The sequence below is a fragment of the Anabrus simplex genome, chromosome 1 (assembly GCF_040414725.1).
Source record: "Anabrus simplex isolate iqAnaSimp1 chromosome 1, ASM4041472v1, whole genome shotgun sequence".
In the NCBI taxonomy this organism is placed as follows: Eukaryota; Metazoa; Arthropoda; class Insecta; order Orthoptera; family Tettigoniidae; genus Anabrus; species Anabrus simplex.
In genome coordinates this window covers 896,668,617-896,688,748 of record NC_090265.1, presented here as the reverse complement: position 1 = coordinate 896,688,748, position 20,132 = coordinate 896,668,617, and the positions used below count along the sequence as shown (strand labels likewise).

Here is a 20,132-nt window from a genome sequence, read left to right as displayed (position 1 = left end):
CAATTAATAAACCCTGACCCGGCCGGGAGGCCGCCGGGTGACAGGCGGACGCGTTTCCCCCTAAACCGCGGGGCCGGATATCGTGATCATGGCACGGGATCTCCAGTTTACGTGAATATTTCCTTCCAAAAATCCAGGATTCGAACCGAGGCCACCTTGGTGAGCAGCCAGTAACTTAGCCTCTCGGCTATTACAACTCAAGAAAAGAAGTCCTAGAAGGAATACTGTAATGTCAAGAAGAATGGGCTCAAACATTACGGAGCAAGCGGTGTCAAAGTTTCATCAGATGACATGTTCATCAGTTTCGCGTTCGACAGATTCACTGCAGACCACAGAAGGACGAACTCCTGGTGGTGGGGGTCACATGACTTGCACAAATATTTCCTTTTAACAACCTGATGCAGCCTTGCTGAGATAACACCAGTTGGCTCTCTCAATCAAGATAGGACAGAGCGAATTACTCTCTTCTCACTATGGCTTCGTGAGTAGCGATTTGTTTATATTATCTACTAGCTATACCTGCGTTTCGCTCGCGTGGATTTCAAGGAAACGTGCAGGAAAATGAACCGTGCGTCCTGATCTGGTGACGGTCTGGTCAGTCCTACCATTGTGCGGTTACTTTGTAGGTTTGGTACTTGATAGTTTCTTTCAGTAGGAAAGCTGGATTCACCTGGCCCACTGAAATAAGCTTAGTTGATCCATCGACACTCCACATCTTCACATGGCTATTAAGGTGTTGCTTTACGGAAAACTACTGTAGCATACAGAACATTGGTTTGACCACTCTTAAGAATGAGTTCAGGATGGGAGATCCATAAAAAATCGAACACCGACAGAGTAACACCTTCGGTTTTCGAGATATACGTATCGGTATCGTCATAAAAAACTACCAGTGCTTCCCTCCTTTTCACCCCCATTCAGTATATTTTCGGAAAATAGTGACACACGTGTTTCTTTATTTCTAAGGGAGATTCCAAATACCAATTTTCATGTCCCTAACATCTTCAGATTTTTAGATACCGGTACTGCTATGGTCATAAAAATATTCCAACCACTTTTTCAGTTCTTTTCGCTCCCCTTAAGTTCGGCTCCAGGGATAAATGGTTAGCATGTTGGCCTTTGGTCACAGGGGACCCGGGTTCGATTCCCGGCAGGGTCGGGAATTTAAACCATAATTGTTAATTCCGCTAGCACGGGGGCTGGGTGTATGTGTCGTCTTCATCATCATTTCATCCTCATTACGACGCGCAGGTCGCCTGCGGGTGTCAAATCGAAAGACCTGTATCTGGCGATCAGAACTTGTCCTCGGATACTCCCGGCACTAAAAGCCATACGCCATTATTATTATTATTATTATTATTATTATTATTATTATTATTATTATTATACTCCCCTTAAGTGTAATTTTCGAATACAAAAAAAGTACTTGTTTCCTTATTTTAAAGGAGATTCCAAATATCAAATTCCACATTTGTAACATCTTCAGTTTTTCAGATATGAGTATCCCTATGAATAGATTTCAACCCATTTTTAAGTTCTCACTTCCCTTAAGTGGATTTTCTGAAAACAAAAATACTTTATTTATTTTTAAAGGAATTCCAAATACCAATTTTCATGTCTGTAACATGTGAAACCTTTTAGATATACTTATTTTAAAAATTCACCCGCTTTTTCACTTCTTTTCTCCTCCCCCGTAAGTGGATTTTCGGAAAACAGAAATTACGTGTCTCTTTATTTGTAAAGGAGATTCCAAATACCAATTTTCACTTCTGTAACATCTTCCGTTCTTGAGATATAAGTATCGTCGAAAGAAATTCAAACTCTTCACTTCTTTTCACTCCCCTTAAGTGAATTTTCTAAAACAAAAATAATACGTGTTTAGTCATTTTTAAAGGAGGTTCCAAATGCCATTTTTCACGCAAGTAACATGATAAACTTTTTTAAATATTGTAGATATACTCATTTTAAAAATTCTCCCCCTTTTTCATTTCTTTTCACCCCCCCCCCCCTCCAATTAAGTGGATTGTCCGAAAAAAATACGTGTTTCTTTATCCTTAAAGGAGATTCCAAGCACGAATTTTTACGCCAGTAACAGCTTCAGTTTTTGTGATGTAGTGTTCTCATAAATATATTTAAATCTTTTTCACTTATTTTCACCCTTTAAGAGGATTATCCGAAAACAAAAAAAATACTTTCCTTTTTATTTTTAAAGGAGTTTCCAAATACCAATTTTCATGTCTGTAACACCTTCATTTTTTTTAAATATAAGTAACATAAAAGGAATTCAACCCTTTTTCACTTCTTTTCACCACCCCCCGCCCCAAGTTGATTTTCCGAAGAAAAATACCTGTTTCTTTACTTTTAGAGGACCGAGCTCGATAGCTGCAGTCGCTTAAGTGCGGCCAGTATCCAGTATTCGGGAGACAGTAGGTTCAAACCCCACTGTCGGCAGCCTCAAGATGGTTTTCCGTGGTTTCCCATTTTCACACCAGGCAAATGCTGGGGCTGTACCTTAATTAAGGCCACGGCCACTTCCTTCCCACTCCTAGCCCTTCCCTGTCCCATCGTAGCCATAAGACCTATCTGTGTCGGTGCGACGTAAAGCAACTAGCAAAAAAAAAAAATAAAAAAAAAACTTTTAGAGGAGATTCCAAGCACCAATATTTACGTAAAGTGTTCTGTTCTTGAGATATATATATATATTTATTTAAACAGCCCAACTCTGCAATGTAACGGTTAACGCTATTACGTGTCGTTCTTGGAGTCAGACTGTATGTGGTTCGAAAGATGCATGCAACTCAACTTCCCTGGAGGTGTAGCTAATTACAGAGTCGCACCACCTCGGGTAATGCGAGTACATAAAGTTTCTTTCCTGTAGAACTTCTTGTCTGGCTTTTTTTTTGGCTGAACGATCAATGCAGTGGCTTCGGTACAGAGAGTCGGGGGTTGGATTCCCGATCGCCCGGGGATTATAAACACATCTGGTTAACCTTCTATGTTTGGGAGTGATAGAATACATCGATGGCATCCCCTACATGTTGTAGGAAGTGACTAAAGAGGGGACCAGCGACTCTAAAATTGAGCGTATTTTGGCAAGGAAGGTTCCGTAGCTGAGTCTGGTATGTTTTCACTTACTTGCGTCAGGCTCCTCACCTTCATCATTCCTATCCGGCAGTAGTTTAAATTCCACTATCGTATATTCTAGAGGAGTTTTAAAATAACACTTTCAGTTATCCTACCATTGATTTAAAAACCCATTGTGAGGTATCCTAGGAGTAGTCTAAAATCCCATTGTCGGATATACAAGTTCTTTGGTCAACTGATGCTCCTTTCGAATCCCGAAGGTATTAGCCTGGCTTCTTACCAAGGCTGCCGCGGTTCGAATCCCAGCGGAATTTTAGGAAAAAATTACGTCCCAGTAGTTCCATTTCATGTAAAACTGGTGGTCGCGTGACTGTGGTTACGATAGCAATAGGCCTAATCACATTAAACGACGATCTTGCTTCATTTAATAATCGATGTCCTCTGGTCTAAGCTAAGCTAAGCTATGTGTCTGGTATGTTGTCCTTTTATTTGCTCCTCGAAACATCTATCCCTTTACTAACAATTTCTCAGTTCTCATTTTGTGAGACGCACTGTACACGGCACTATTTAGTCTGGCACAGTTCCCAAATATCTGAGCTCTGTTATTCTCTTCTAATTTCCTTCGTCAACATACCTCGCTTAACTCCAGTACATTTTTCACACTGATGGAACCAGGTTTATGAAGACTAGGGATTTTTTTTTCACTTAAGCCTTTCTTTGGTTTTCTTGGCTGGCCTGGGTTCGACTCTCTGTTTCTGCTACGAATTTGTGGGACTGGAATAAGATGAAGTTAACGTCAGCCGCGCTAACATAATTGAGCAGAGAAGTAGTTCATAATCGCGTTGTCAGACATCCTAGAAGCGATTTAAAATCCCAATCTCTATTATCCTAGAATGGGGTTAAAACCCCGTTGACGAATACCTAGATAATGTTCTTTAAAATCCCACTGTTAGATATCTTGGAAGTGATTTAATATCCCATAGCAGGATATCCTAGAAGTGTTTTAAAATTGCATTGTCGAGTATTCTAGGTCGGGTTCTTATCTCATTGGCAGATGTCGTACAAGTGTTTTAAAATCCCATTGTCGACATCCTAGAAGTAGCTAAAAGCCGTATTGTCAGATATCCTACAAGTGGTTTAAGTCCCGCTGTCGTATATTCTAGAAGATGTTTAAATTACACTTTCAATTATCCTACAATTGATTTAAAAACCCATTGTCATTTATCCTAGAAGTGGTCTAAAATCCCATTGTCGGATATACTAGTAATAGTTTAAAATACCATTGTCAGATATCGTAAACGTGGTTTAAAATCTCATTGCCGGATGTTCTTCCAATTCAAATCTGGCCGAATTGTGGTGATACTGCGCCCTGGTGGGGAGTGTGATAGGCGTCATTCAATTGTAATTAATTATTGAGGAATATATACACTGACTGACAGAGCAAATGCAACACCAAGCAGGAGGGGTCAGAACTTTATGCCAATTGCAGGGTAGACTGACGTCACTGAGGTATGCTCATGATGTGAAATGCGCCGCTGTGCTGCGCACGTAGCGAACGATAAATGGGACACGGCGTTGGCGAATGGCCCACTTCGTACCGTGATTTCTCAGCCGACAGTCATTGTAGAATGTGTTGTCGTGTGCCACAGGACACGTGTATAGCTAAGAATGCCAGGCCGCCGTCAACGGAGGCATTTCCAGCAGACAGACGACTTTACGAGGGGTATGGTGATCGGGCTGAGAAGGGCAGGTTGGTCGCTTCGTCAAATCGCAGCCGATACCCATAGGGATGTGTCCACGGTGCAGCGCCTGTGGCGAAGATGTTTGGCGCAGGGACATGTGGCACGTGGAGGGGTCCAGGCGCAGCCCGAGTGACGTCAGCACGCGAGGATCGGCGCATCCGCCGCCAAGCGGTGGCAGCCCCGCACGCCACGTCAACCGCCATTCTTCAGCATGTGCAAGACACCCTGGCTGTTCCAATATCGACCAGAACAATTTCCCGTCGATTGGTTGAAGGAGGCCTGCACTCCCGGCGTCCGCTCAGAAGACTACCATTGACTCCACAGCATAGACGTGCACGCCTGGCATGGTGCCGGGCTAGAGCGACTTGGATGAGGGAATGGCGGAACGTCGTGTTCTCCGATGAGTCACGCAGACGAGTGTGGCGTCGGCGTGGAGAAAGGTCAAATCCGGCAGTAACTGTGGAGCGCCCTACCGCTAGACAACGCGGCATCATGGTTTGGGGCGCTATTGCGTATGATTCCACGTCACCTCTAGTGCGTATTCAAGGCACGTTAAATGCCCACCGCTACGTGCAGCATGTGCTGCGGCCGGTGGCACTCCCGTACCTTCAGGGGCTGCCCAATGCTCTGTTTCAGCAGGATAATGCCCGCCCACACACTGCTCGCATCTCCCAACAGGCTCTACGAGGTGTACAGATGCTTCCGTGGCCAGCGTACTCTCCGGATCTCTCACCAATCGAACACGTGTGGGATCTCATTGGACGCCGTTTGCAAACTCTGCCCCAGCCTCGTACGGACGACCAACTGTGGCAAATGGTTGACAGAGAATGGAGAACCATCCCTCAGGACACCATCTGCACTCTTATTGACTCTGTACCTCGACGTGTTTCTGCGTGCATCGCCGCTCGCGGTGGTCCTACATCGTACTGAGTCGATGCCGTGCGCATTGTGTAACCTGCATATCGGTTTGAAATAAACATCAATTATTCGTCCGTGCCGTCTCTGTTTTTTCCCCAACTTTCATCCCTTTCGAACCACTCCTCCTTGGTGTTGCATTTGCTCTGTCAGTCAGTGTAGTTCAGTTTCAGAAGCAAGAATATCTTACTTGACATATAGTAAGTACAGAACAGGCCGAGATGGTATTGTGCAACCTGCCACAGACTGTTGTCTCCACTAAGATTAAGAAATACAATAGACAGCAGAATTAGAATCCTCAGAAATGGTGACGAAGGGGGAAAGAGAGAGGAGAGAATTGAAGGGTATGGGGAAAGACAATGGTAACCCTCAAATTTGAATATTTCAAGCTAAGTAGAGTAATACAATGGTAACCCATATCTACACTAATTGGTGCTACGAGTTCGCCTTATTGATGACAGATGGCAGCACAATATTGGTTTGTTTCTATGGGAACCCACACTCTCTAGTGAGAGACAATGGTAACCCACAATTCAAAATGGAGGCAGCAGCTAGCAGTAGTAAGGAAAGTTGTGATATTAATGCGATTTTAAGTGAATTGTCTAGTGATTCCAGTGATTCTGGCTGTTTTGATGATGACATTAATGATCCAGACTTCAGTTTACAGAAGGAGATGGAAGATTCTACTAATATTAATTCTAGTACAAGTGAGGTAAGTTTTGTTTTCCACCATATGTTGTTATTTGCTGGTTACCATTATCTTTGTGCGGGCTAGTTAAGCTGCGTTTTTATTCGGATATTGAACTATTATACAAGATCATGATACTGAGATACAGTTAATATGCATTTTCATACAACTGTACTGTAATGTATAAATCATACGATGCTTACAAATGTAGTATACTCGTATTTGTGGATTACCATTTTATTCATCATTTCATTGATGAGGTTACCATTTTATTGATGTAACGGACCTAATAATCTAAAATGCCACTTTCTATACAATATCATTTTGTTACCAGAATGAAGAGGACCACAACAGGATTGGCCCTCAGAATAAATACATCGCAATGAAGACATCAAGAAAAAGTAAAAGGAAAGCGAACAAACAAAGGAAGAAACTTGCAAGGAATAGTGGACTTGAGTACACTACAAAAAAAGGTACAGTGATCCAGGTGGGAAATGTACCTGGTGCTTCTTTTAAATGTGCTAAAAAGTGTTTTGAACGGACTGGAGAGGGACTTATACAGAATATAAACAAGTCATTCTGGAACATTGCGGACTTCAACAGACAAAATGCTTATCTGTTCGGTTGCATGCGGCTAGAACCCATAAAAAGAAGATATACAGGCAATGAGATTAGTAGACGTAACAACACTGTGCGATACAGTGTAATAAAAGATGGCAGAAGCACTGATGTCTGTAAAGTTACATTTTGAAGCATCCATGGTTTACAGCACAACAGAGGTAGGGTAGAAAATATACAATCAAAAATGCAAACAGGGGCTACTACTCCACCAGATGATAGAAGAGGCAAACACAAGCACAGACCACATGCCTACTCAGATGAAGACGTGCAGTTAGTTAAGAAACATATAGAAGGTATTCCAAAATACAAAAGCCATTATAGTAGAAAAGATAATGATGATAAATTCTATGTGTCAATGGAATATTCTATACACAGTTGCTGATATCAAAGCAAATCCTGTATCTTTCGATAAGTATCATTGCATTTTTATTGAAGATTTCAATATTTCTTTCAAATTGCCCAAATCAGATACTTGTCCAACGTGCGATTCAAATGAAATTGAACTGATGGCTGCGAGAAATGACAACATGGAAAAGATAAAACAAATAAATGTACAGAAGGATTACATCTCAGAAAAAAACCCGGCAGGCCAAGATAATCTAAAAGTACAAACACAGCAGGTTTTAGATAAAGATATCCATGTAATAACTTTTGATCTACAACAGGCATTGCCCACTCCTAAACTCTCTACAGGACCAATGTTATATAAGAGGAAATTGTTGACATATAACGTTAGCATTCAACCCTGTAACTCCTCAACCTGTCATTTTTTTTGTTTGGGATGAAACAGTAGCATCCAGGGGTTCAGATGAAATAGGCAGCTGTTTACTGAAGTATTTTGAAGATCACGATATAGGGGGAATAAGTTGATTGCAATTTCAGACAGCTGCTCCGGGCAAAACAAAAACTGGAATATTCTGTATGTTTGGATGCTGCTTATTGCAACAGGAAGATTTTCCTCCGTTGAGCACCACTTCCCTCTTTCTGGACACTCCATGTCGCCAAGTGATCGAGACTTCGGTGTTGTGGAGAAGTACGTTCGTCGACATGTGCAGTATGTGGGTGGACATCTTGAAGAAGTGTGCTCAAAAGAGACCGTTTGGTGTCCATGTTATGAGATCAGAAGATTTTGTGTGCTGCAGTGACATGAGATGTTTGTTTAGTCAGAAGAAGGGCACAAGGTGTTACTCCGAGATAGTGTACGTCTCATCCTCACTGCAGACGAGCCAGGGATCATGTTGGTATCAAATGCTTTTAATGGGGAAGAATGGCAGAAAGTAAACTTAAACAAACGAGGTCGTCCTTCAACCTTACGAAGTACCAGGCTTCGAAAGAAGTATTCTGGATCACTTCCAATCGTTGCAAAGAAGAAACACAACCTCATTTCTGCACTGAAATGGATACCTCCAATTTACCACGACTTCTACAGGGCCATAAAAAACTTAAGAAGACATCTATAATTGAGGATGAGTATGTAGATGCCTCTGCAGACGAGATGTGACAACATTCAGCAGCCTTGTGCTAGTTGCAGGAAAACAATGGTATGCCACAAATTAAGTTGCCAATTGAAAGAAAACAGTATAATTTGTTCATTATTAATTCAATGTTTATATTTTTTTCTATTGATTTGTATGCTTCAGGCTTTGAACAGCAAATACCAGTTGCATTACTAATAAAAGTCAATAACTTTTATATGAAATATTTTTTCAAACCTTTCCAATTGAATATCTCCATTCATAGCCAATGTGGGTTACCATTATATTTCCCCATACCCTTCAATTGTTGACAAGTTAGGGGACACATTCATCGCCCCGAGCGAAAGTGGTAGTGGCAACAGCGTATAGAATCGTGTGCAAAATTCCGAGAAAAGATGTCAAAGGAGTTCCAAGTTACTAGCAGAAGCTGAGCGCAAGGCTGGCACTTGAAGGAAAAAATATGAAACTTCTCTGTCCCGCGCTAGCATGGACCAATCGTAAAATTCATAGACCAGTAGTAGGTACGCCAACTTCGTATTGTAAGAAGCACCGTCAACATTAACTCCACGGATTAAATTTATAGAAGGGAGTGAGTTATAAATTTGGAATAAGGTGGAGTTTAGAAGCCTAACCAAGTAATAGAAGTTATTAAAAGTCACTAACAGAGGGAGATTGATTGGCGTAATTCTGAGAATTCATGGATGCTATCCGTTGATTGGCTGCAGGCAAAGGACGCTGCAAAAGAGCGCGAAATCCCAGGCCGGGATACAAGAGCTAAATTCGCAATGATATCAATTACCAGCGAACGATATTAGTTGAGAATTGGCATGGAGCCTTTGAGAACATAATTACATCATTGTATCCCATATTTAAACCACTGGCAAAGGCGCAAATAGTCGTATGAGGATATCGGGGCTGCGCGTCCTAAGATGACCTCCCGTGAACTCGAGTGAGAGGGGAGTCAAATATAAATATATTGTCGTGGAGACGGTCTTACTATCTTCTGATAATGTGTTCGGGCTGTTACCACGCCAGGGGTGCGTACCTTACTTGTGAAGATTCCTTGCCGGTACTACGCCAGGGAGCATGTGTGTATTTACTCGTGCAGTAGTATTCGAAGTGTTAGAATGTTACGTAGCAGAGTGATTCGTGACGTTAAGTAGTTCATATTACAGTCTTGAACAGCAGGAAGAGTTCCAATATTTACAGAACTCATTAAATTAAAACCTACGGATAGGAGTGTGAGATTCCACAAAATAAATTAGGGAGTACGTGGTGTGAGAACGATCACGGGTGTTCGACGTATTTCACCCAGTAAGCAATCAATCATCAACTGATACCTGGTCAGCTGCGCGAATATGCGACGGGAAATCGAGTGCGCGCCAGGGCCGTTGTAAAAGGGGATCCCGAGGTATCCCATGTTCCTAGTATCCGGAAAAGGAATGGAGAATGTATATTTACATTAAGTGGGCCAGATAAAGGGCCGTAAGTGTAAAGTTTCAGTTCAATATTAGTGTGTGTAAATTTATTAAAATATTAAAATTTTAAAACTTGAAAATTAATATGTGTAAATCTAAAAAGTGCATTGGATTACATCTTCAAGCTGCCATGAAAACCAATAGAATGCAGGGCTAGGCTGGAACGGGGGCTATGCTCCTCGTCCAGTTTAGCAAACTACAGGCTGAGATGAGTAACCACTGACATACATTTGTAGATTGCTATCGTTAGCGGGAGGAAATCATATTCCTTCATTATGATAACTTGATTGTGAAACGAGCCGTTTCCGGCTCGTAGAAATTCAAAGATAGATAGACAAAGGGACAAATTAATATGTACATAATTAGATCAAGCACTCATCATAATTTTGATTATTTAACAGAGTAGAGTAGGGTTGATTTGTTTATTCAAGTGCTTGAATTGTTTGAAATTATACAGAGCACGTTTTACGTAAAGATAAGATAAATATTCATTTTATAAGTGCTCAAATGTGTTTTCCGTTATCGGAAACTTTATAGATATTAAGGCATGTTGTAGGAGTATCCAGAGGTAGAGGGTTGCCGAGTGATTTTTGTTCTTGTGGGACGAAATGAAGTCCATTGAATTCTCTAAAAATATCGATTATTATTCGTGCAGCTAAGTCCGCCAGTGGACAGAAACATAATAATCAGTAAAAGCATCGGAGTGATAAATGAACACGGGTAATGTGTAAATGCGTGTTTATTTCAATGCTTTGTGAACAATGGCACGGGCCTAAGTTGATGGAATCATTGCAAGTTAAAGTAATTTCAATGTGGAGATAACATGTAGAGTGAATATTTGATTCGGGCAGTAAATAGGATTACCTTAATTGTTGATTTAACGGTTTTTTGGACTCCATAATAATCAAAAATATTTGTTTAGAAGTGATAGAGGCACATATATAGGGTGGTCACGATATGTTGAAAGCCCAGAGTGGTTTGAGCCCATTTTTGAGATCGGAAGTCGTGCGGGACGGAAATCCGGCACGAGATGATAGTGAATTGTACTGATGTTGATGAAGAAATAGGTGGATCTTAAGGCCGACATTGAGGTCGTATGCCGAGACCGGTGTTATGAGTGGCAGATTAGAGTCCACGCATCGACGGTTAATTAATTAAATGTTTGACGAGTTCCAAAAAAATGGACTTCAAAAAGAAAATGGATAGAATAATTTAGCACTTGCAGAGATTGGATGTAGTTGCCCAACTGCGAGGTGTTATGGGATTTGAGATTTGTCTTAGGAGGACATGGTCTCCATGAATTAACGACAGTACGACAATAAGTTTGCGGGTTCAAATAGCGTTATTATGTCCCGACCGATGTGAAATCGGATCTGGGTGGTTCATATTTGGGGGTTAATATAAATATGTGACTAAGTTCTAAAGATGGGAAATAAAAAAATAAATTTTCAAACAACTTTAATAATAATATTTGAAGACTCAGAAAAAGATTTTTTTTATTTTTATTTATGAACACAATAATGATGGTGGGAATTGAAAATATTGAAATTTTCAAACTACTTTAATAATAATAATAATAATAATAATAATAATAATAATAATAATAATAATAATAATATTTGAAGTATAAAAAAGAAGCTACTTTTTTATTTCAGATGAGAATAATAAGAGCGAGAAGTTGAAGTATTAGAGCGAGGATGATTACGGGTTACGATAATCACGATCTCCACTATTAATAATAATGTTAATAATAATAATAATAATATTTTTTGTTTTTTATTATTATTTCGGATGGTGATGATGAATGATACTAGGGAAGTCAGCTGGCGAATTAACGTAATAATGTCACGTTGTTGTAAATAATAAGTTAATACTTGTAATATGAAGGCAAATCCCTACATCTGAACCATTAGGTTAGAGTCGCTTTGTTGTTTCCTTCAGTTAACGATTAGCATATCTTGGTTAGGAACCCGGGGAGAGTTTGTAGTTTCCTGGGTTGGTCTCATCTCAATAAAAGTGGAGGCAATGACAGGGGTCATGTGATCGCGCCCACTTGGTCAACAGGTAATTGGTCCGTGACCATCAATGGTCATTGTGTTAACGAGGGTAAATCTGATACCTTCAGATCTCAACGGTTCCACCACCCAAATGGATGGGTAGTCAAAAGTGTAAAATATTGTGTAAAAAGTTTCAGGAATAATTTACCAATACCGGCAAATTAAGGATCAACAGATTTTGGTTGTGTGTAAAAAATTATTTTGTTTACTTAAATAAAATGCTCCTTTAGCATTTGCAAGGAAACAGTTCCAGCTTCTTGTTCTTGTAGAATAGTAAACCCTTGGTGACCGTTTAAATATCCGTCCCCATTCCTAGGACGGAGCCTTCAGATTTTTCCCTTTGATCTGATTTGATATAATTTTTTATTTTTTTTATAATGAGTCTTAAAGTTAATGATTAGAGTGTCCCGTTCAACCCTGTAGTACTGATTGGATGGCGCCCATACATTTAATTGAAGATCTTATATCTTCATAAATTTTTTTAAATTGTTTATTAGTTGCGATAGATTCGGACCGTAACACTCCCCGAGATAAATGCTGGTTGGGACTCAGGCTATGCGCGGGTACAGTACCGTACATACAGATCACGACTGCGTCCTTCCCTGTTGTGGCCTCAGTTAATATTATAAATACACTTACCTCTACATAAATCACATTGACATGGGTTATTAGAGAAAAATCTCCACACACATTAAGAACAAGGGATTGGCGGTGAAGGCCTAACCCCTGAAAACAACAGTTCAAGAGTCTAGTTTCCCATTCTCTCTTCTTATCCTCTATGCCAGTGGCTCATAAACTGAAACATCAATCACTCACGCCCATTCGTCCGGCTGTTGCTTGTCTTCAATTCTTAGAGCTAGGAATCCAGTAGCAACGACTAGGTGCGGGGGGGGGGGGGGGCGGTCGAGAGGGGCACTCGCCCCTCCACTTTCTGGAGAAAATATTACATTTTTATTCCACTTTAGCCGTCCGAAACTAGGAATTATAGGAATTATTAAAAAAGAAATTTGTTCAAGCCCTGTTGCCTTATCAAATAATTCTTTCCTTTATTTAATTTAATTATTAACAAAATTCTTGGCGGAAATACGCACAAAATGTCGTTTGTCCCGGCTAACCGATTTCTATAGCACCATAGCAAGTAGCGGAGAGTTCGGATGTGCTGTGAGGAAGAGTAGCAGTTTTTTTCAAGATCACTAACACTGAGGTACGGTTCACCCGCTTGCCGCGTGCATTCGTTAGTCTGGCAATCTCTTTAGTGTCTGTTAGTCTTTTATTGTGTAGCCAAATAGAGAATAATTGTATAATCACACTATACTTTTTCTAAATGTAATAAATGAGCAATTTTGTTACTTTCGTGAAAGTTTTACTGTACAGTTTAGAATTGAATCAAAATCTCAAGAACCTCTTATTACCGCACTGAAATTGGTAAACTGTCATCCTTTACCTCTCTGTCGAAATTAGCTCAGAGAGCATAAAAAACTTACCAATTTGTAGGTTTTTCTTTTTCAGTTTTGATTTATATAAACCCCCAGTCGGCTATATCCTACAAACCCGTGTACTGTTTTTGTCTGTATTTTTTTTTTTTGCCCCCCGCACTTTTAATTCCCAATCGCCGCTACTTTAGATAGCGAATCGTGACGCAGTCGGCTGGCGGAGCGCCCTAAAATAGGAATTTCTTGAAAACCCGTTTGCCTGGTAATATGTCAGCATTCTGGAGTCCATTGAGGACGACAGTAGTTGAAGGGACGATAAACGTTCTTCAGCGGCGCCGTCAGGAGTTAGTAGTCCGTAGGTCTAGAAGACAAGGAGGATGTATGAGTCATAGCTTGTGTTGATGTTACCGAGGAGAGAATATACAAGGTGGATCTGAAGCATACACCTCCCTATGTCTTCGACGTTCAACATGCTGGCGCCAGATTTGAAAACATCCACGCATCAATACTCCTCCAACCGAGCTCGATAGCTGCAGTCGCTTAAGTGCGGCCAGTATCCAGTATTCGGGAGATAGTAGGTTCGAACCCCACTATCGGCAGCCCTGAAAATGGTTTTCCGTGGTTTCCCATTTTCACACCAGGCAAATGCTGGGGCTGTACCTTAATTAAGGCCACGGCCGCTTCCTTCCCACTCCTAGCTCTTCCCTGTCCCATCCGTCGCCATAAGACCTATCTGTGTCGGTGCGACGTAAAGCAACTAACAAAAAAAAAAAAAAAAAAATACTCCTCCCGCCATAGCTCTACATCTGAATGTGCTCGTGCATCACTGAATGTGACTGCCTACGACCAGCTGTGTATGCTCGGTACGTATTAAAGCACAGGACACACATTTAAGTATCTTCATGTGTTCCTAATTGTTTATTTTTATTTATTTTTTCGTTTAAACCGCCTAACGCTGTTTTCAAATAGTCAGAAGATATCTGAGATGAAAAATTCAAGTGGGCCACCCTGTATGCCAAACAAGGTATTATACAATTATATTATATCGCTCTCTTGTTTTTCACTCCCTGTATATTATGATCGACTTAATGATGCTTATACAGTGAGTTCCATATAAAATGGGTAGTATATTTTTGCTCATACCAGAGGAAATCTGGTGGTGTTTGTTTGAATGATACTGGAACTATGGGAGTTTAGTTCTGTGAAATATCCGAGTGGTGTCGCCATAGTCGATGCGTTACTATTTCTTGCCCCAACATTTCGATATCGAAATCCATCACTGCTGCATGAAGGACGTTCCGAAGGTATAGTGCACGCATTCCTAGGAAGAAAGGGACTAATTCTTGGTCTTAGCAAGTCGGAAACAACATAATAAGCGATACTCGCAAGCAGTGTTACCAACTAAAACACAGAAGTAGCTAAACTGTATTACAATTATAGCTAAAATGGCTAAAATTATAGACGAAAATAGCTTGAAAAAGAGGCCAGATGAAATCTCTTAATTATTAAAAAATATGGCCTCCTCGTCTGCTCTTCATCTCCAATGGCACTGGTAGAGGGAGCAGAAAGTACAAGCAGCAGTATTAGAAGCGCGTACGGAAGAGTATGCTGCTGCGGTGCCAATTTTTTTTTTTTTTACAAGTTGCTTTCGCACCGACACAGATAGGTCTTATGGCGACGATGTGACAGGAAAGGGCTAGGAGTGTGCCTTAATTAAGGTAAGCCCCAACATTTTCCTGGTGTTAAAGTAGGAAACCACGGAAAACCACTTTCAGGGCTGCCGACAGTGGGTTTCGAACCCACTATCTCCCGAATACTGGATACTGGCCGCACTTAAGCGACTGCAGCTATCGAGTTCGGTCCAATTATTTTAAGCACACCCATGGGGAATTTATATGAATAGCAACAGCTATTGGTTCTTTTGAGGCCAAAACGTACAAGCAGAAAGGCATCCAATGTTTGTGTCATCTTTCTGTTTCTTGATTTTGATTTGACTGTATCAATTTAACTAAAGACACGCCCTACATCAGCATTAGATTATAGTAGAATTAATATAGAAAATGCCAAGGATGACTTTCTCTACTAGCATTCCTGTATTTATCTAGCTCAACCCAAAGCTCCATTGTTTTAGAAGTACTTTCCCCTTTTGGCTTGAGTGATAGTGTTCCATGTTTTCAGAAGTTACACCAAGGTCACGTGCGATATCAACAATTGTAGGTTTCAGTACTTTCAGGGATTCCAAACAGAAAACATACTTTTCATTTTCATAGTATGTAAATAGTGTGGAAGGCGTGACCTCAGTTCATCGATCAATTTTACAGTAAAATTTGTACATATATTATCATTTAGACATTCACGGCCCGTGTAACTAAAATTTGTACATCTTTAGCGACTGTTAAACTTATGTCGGTTGTGATGCTATGCCTGTGTTTATTTACAGCTGACTCAAAATCAGAACAAAGGTGTGGTTTTGGGTCAAAACAACCTTCAACTGAGGTGACGAATGGGTCAACTCTTGCTGTAGGAATCACATTCACCCCATTTAAGTTTATACACTTCCGAGTTAAGAAATCTATCAACAGGGCTGACTGAATGATAGCCTGTAATGACGCAATGTAGTGCTGAGACCATAGTGTAGTGATTGTTGTAATTAATAACCGTTTCCCCATTTCATCAAAGGTCAATCAATCACTACTGTTCTGCATTTAGGGCAGTCGGCCAGGTGGCATTTTCTTGGATGATTTCAAAGAAATTGGAAATTTATTGAACATCTCCCTTGGTAAATTATACCAATCCCTAACTCCCCTTCCTATAAACGAATATTTGCCCAATTTGTCCTCTTGAATTCCAACTTTATCTTCATATTGTGATCTTTCCTACTTTTAAAGACACCACTCAAACTTATTCGTCTACTAATGTCATTCCAGGCCATATCTCCACTGACAACTCGGAACATACCACTTAGTCGAGCAGCTCGTCTTCTTCGCCCCAAGTCTTCCAAGCCCAAACTTTGCAACATTTTTGTAACGCTACTCTTTCGACGGAAATACAGAACAAATCGAGCTGCTTTTCTTTGAATTTTTTTTCTGTTCTTGAATAAGTAATCCTGGTGAGGGTCCCATACTCTAGAACCATACTCTATTTGTGGTCTTACCAGAGACTTGTATGCCCTCTCCTTGTATGCCTCTAAACACCCTCATAACCATGTGCAGAGATCTATAGGCTAACCTTTATTTACAATCCCATTTATGTTATTGCCCTAATGAAGGTCTTTCCTTATATTAACACCTAGGTCGCCTAGAAGTTGAACATGCACTATGACTCGTATGTCATTCTCCGCGAATATTAAAAAAAAAACCTTATATACTAAAGATAAACATTAAAAAGTGAGATAGCCAAATTAGCTAACGTAACGAAAATTAAAGGTAGAAATGTAGCTATTTGCTTAACTCAAAATTTTGTAGCAAATTACTTATCAAAATAGCTAGAACTAGCTATAAAATGGCTAAATTGGCAACACTGCTGACAAGCAGGCACATGTCGTCCGCGAAACACAATGGAAGATGTCCGGGCCCGTCTAACGCAGTGTCCCCGTAAATTATTACCGCCGTTAGTTTCAGGAGAATAATTTTTACACCACGTGTCAAACTGAAAGTTTTTTGATGATCGGCAGAAATATTTCACAGACGTTATGGCCTACCAGATCACCGATCTCATGCCACCAGATACTTTTTTGGGGGGTTACCTTAAAACTTGAGGTTGAGATAATGGATTCGAACCCCATTGTCGGCAGCCCTGAAAATGTTTTTTCCGTAATTTCCCATTTTCACACCAGGCGAATCCTCGGGCTGTACCTTAATTAAGGCCACGACCGCTTCTTTTCCACTCCTACACCTTTCCTGTCCCATCGTCGCCAAAAGACCTATCTGTGTCGGTGCGACGTAAAGCAAGTTGTAAAACAAATGGAGTTTTTCGTAATTGGCCAAGAACAATCGGCGATTTGAAGAAGAATACTGTCGATAGATCCAGAGGTACTGCAGCTAAGTACCAGAAAAGTGCAACGACAGGTAAGGACGTGTCTGTAGGGTAGTAGGAGATCTTATCCAGCTTCTACTTTGAGGGTAGGAATTCTCAAACAGATACTGGATATTTAGAAACTTATTGCATTTTTGTAGCTAGCACCAAACAGAAAGAAGACAGTATAAAATCCACCCGCTGTTAGCCTATATGAACCACCCTGTAGTTACACAACCGGTCTAGTTTCTTTGCTGGAGATCCGAAGGAAGAATACATTTCTAACGTTAATAACGAGTACGGAATTTAGGAATTCATACATGTTTACGATAAGCTTCCTTCTCGCTTTAACTTTTATATGATGAAAGGATCAGTTTTCTTATCGCAGGTCAATAATGAGTAGTGAAGTGTAAATCAACAAAGTGTTATTGAAGAAACGTAATGTTATCTCGTCCTTCAGAGAACTGATAGATAACACAGCAATAATAATTACAATAATATGCGTGCCAAAACGGTGTCATAGTTGTTGCGCGTTAACTAATTCTTCCTAACGAAATATATTTAAAATAATTCTAATTAGAAGAACATGAATGTTAGTTAATATTATTTCTTTAAAAATATTTACTTTGCGATGAAAATAATTTTAGTAACTAGCAGTAAATAAGGTAGATAAAACGAACAACTTATGTTTATTGTACAACTTTAATTAATGTTAAGTGTTCTTTCTTATAAAATAATGAAAAAAAAACCTTGTGTCAATAATATTAAAGATTTTTCTAAATAAAAGTTCAAGTCTGGAAAAAGTTATTTGCTCTTCAAAATACCGAATCCATCTGAGCTATAATCCAGCTATAATTCACTAATAAAGTAAGACAAAGAAACAATGGTACTTATTTAAATGATATGGAATTTTTATAAATATTACACATTTTACATTTAGTAGTACAAGTAGTATAAAAATTACCTACAACACTCTTCTCGCCCAGAGGTTTCTCTTCGAATTCTGGAATGAAGTTCTTTCAAATGCTCTTCCAAGAATTCAGTTTTTCTACTTTTTCTGGGAAGTTTCAATGCTCGAATGTCAAATGGCCGGTTTCCTTTCAACCTCAAAAATTAATTCTTCAGTATTTATGCGACTTTCTTTCTTATTTTTTCTTTATTTCTTTTTTTTTACCATCTGCTTTACGTCGCACCGGCACAGATAGGTTTTATGGCGGCGGTGGGATAGGAAAAGGCTAGGCGTGGTAAGGACGCGATAGTGACCTTAATTAAGGTACAGCCCCAGCATTTGCCTGGTTTGAAAACGGGAAATCGCGGAAAGCCATCTTCAAGGCTGCCGAGAGTGGGGTCAAACCCACTATCTCCCGAATGCAAGCGGATAGATAACGTGATCCAAACCGCACAGCCACTTGTTCCATAAATATTCGACTTTCAAACACTTTTGTCATCTCCTTCATTTGTTGTGCTAGGTTATTTGATGTTTCCATGTTCATTAAAAGAACTATCACAATATGGTAATGCACATGAAAGAGTAAATTATTCACTCCACTACCAACAAGTTAATGTAATAAATGGGTGGGGTAGAGATGGGATATTCCATTAATTTTACTGAATCGGTTCATTTGATTCCGTTCACGTTACTGAAAAGATACTGTGAGTCGATTCACATTCAATGCTTGATGCTGCCATCTGGTCTTCATTCTACGAACTGCTTTCCTATGTGCCATCTTGCTTTCAGATTCACGTTTATCTTGCAGGCACGTCTTTGCATCAGGTTTTGAGACAGCTCCATTAAATAAGTATATAGAGTTAGATGAAAAATATTTGTACACACAATCATCAATGATCTGCATTTAGAGCTGTCGTCCAACTGGAAGATTCCCAATCAATATTGTTTGCCTAGTCTTTTCTTAAATGATTTCAAAGAACTGGAAATTGCATTATATTCACGGCTAGTACACAATACAAAATACATAGTTAAAAATTGAAATGCAGGGAAAAAAATAGGTAGGACCTACTTGTGCAGTACTATACACGCTTATTATATTACAGCACAAAACTTAGGTAGTTTAATTAATAATAATAATGATTAGCATAACTCAAATTTTATTCACTACCTTATGGTTTTCCACAGTTCTCTGAAAGTCACAACTCTATTATATATACAGAATTAGATGTAAAAATACCTGTGTCCACAATAAGTAGCCTACATATTAAATATAAATAAAATAATTTGCCTTAATTAAGGTAAAGCACCAGCATTTGCTTGGTGTGAAAATGCGAAACCACGAAAAACCATCTTCACGGCTGCCGATGGGAGGATTCGAACCCACAATTCCCCGACTGCAAACTCATTGTTACGCGACCGTAAACGCACGGCCAGCTATCTCGGTCGTCTTTGAAAATGTCTTTTTCTATTAGTAGAGGATTTTTTAAATCGTCATATTTTGTATAGGCTACACGAGATGTACAGTAGCCCACTGGTTTTCTGATTAAACAGCATTTTATTTAAGCTATTGCATCAGTCAGCTCACTAACTGTCCACGTACACCAGTGATCTCGTGATTTGATTACTGAAGTATTGTGCAATGATGGCGACATACGAACTGAGAGAATACCGGACGG

The 20,132-nt window shown here is 39.9% G+C and overlaps 1 protein-coding gene across 1 annotated transcript in view; it reads left to right on the top strand.

Moving 5' to 3' along the window:
* Positions 1–355: 355 nt before the first annotated feature.
* LOC136857721 (uncharacterized) overlaps positions 356–20,132 on the top strand; it is a 31,038-nt gene continuing 11,261 nt past the window's right edge. Inside the window, exon 1 of the mRNA XM_067136596.2 lies at positions 356–481. Coding sequence (XP_066992697.2) covers positions 474–481 — 8 coding nt within the window. The 5' untranslated portion in view covers positions 356–473. The remainder of the gene's footprint in view (positions 482–20,132) is intronic.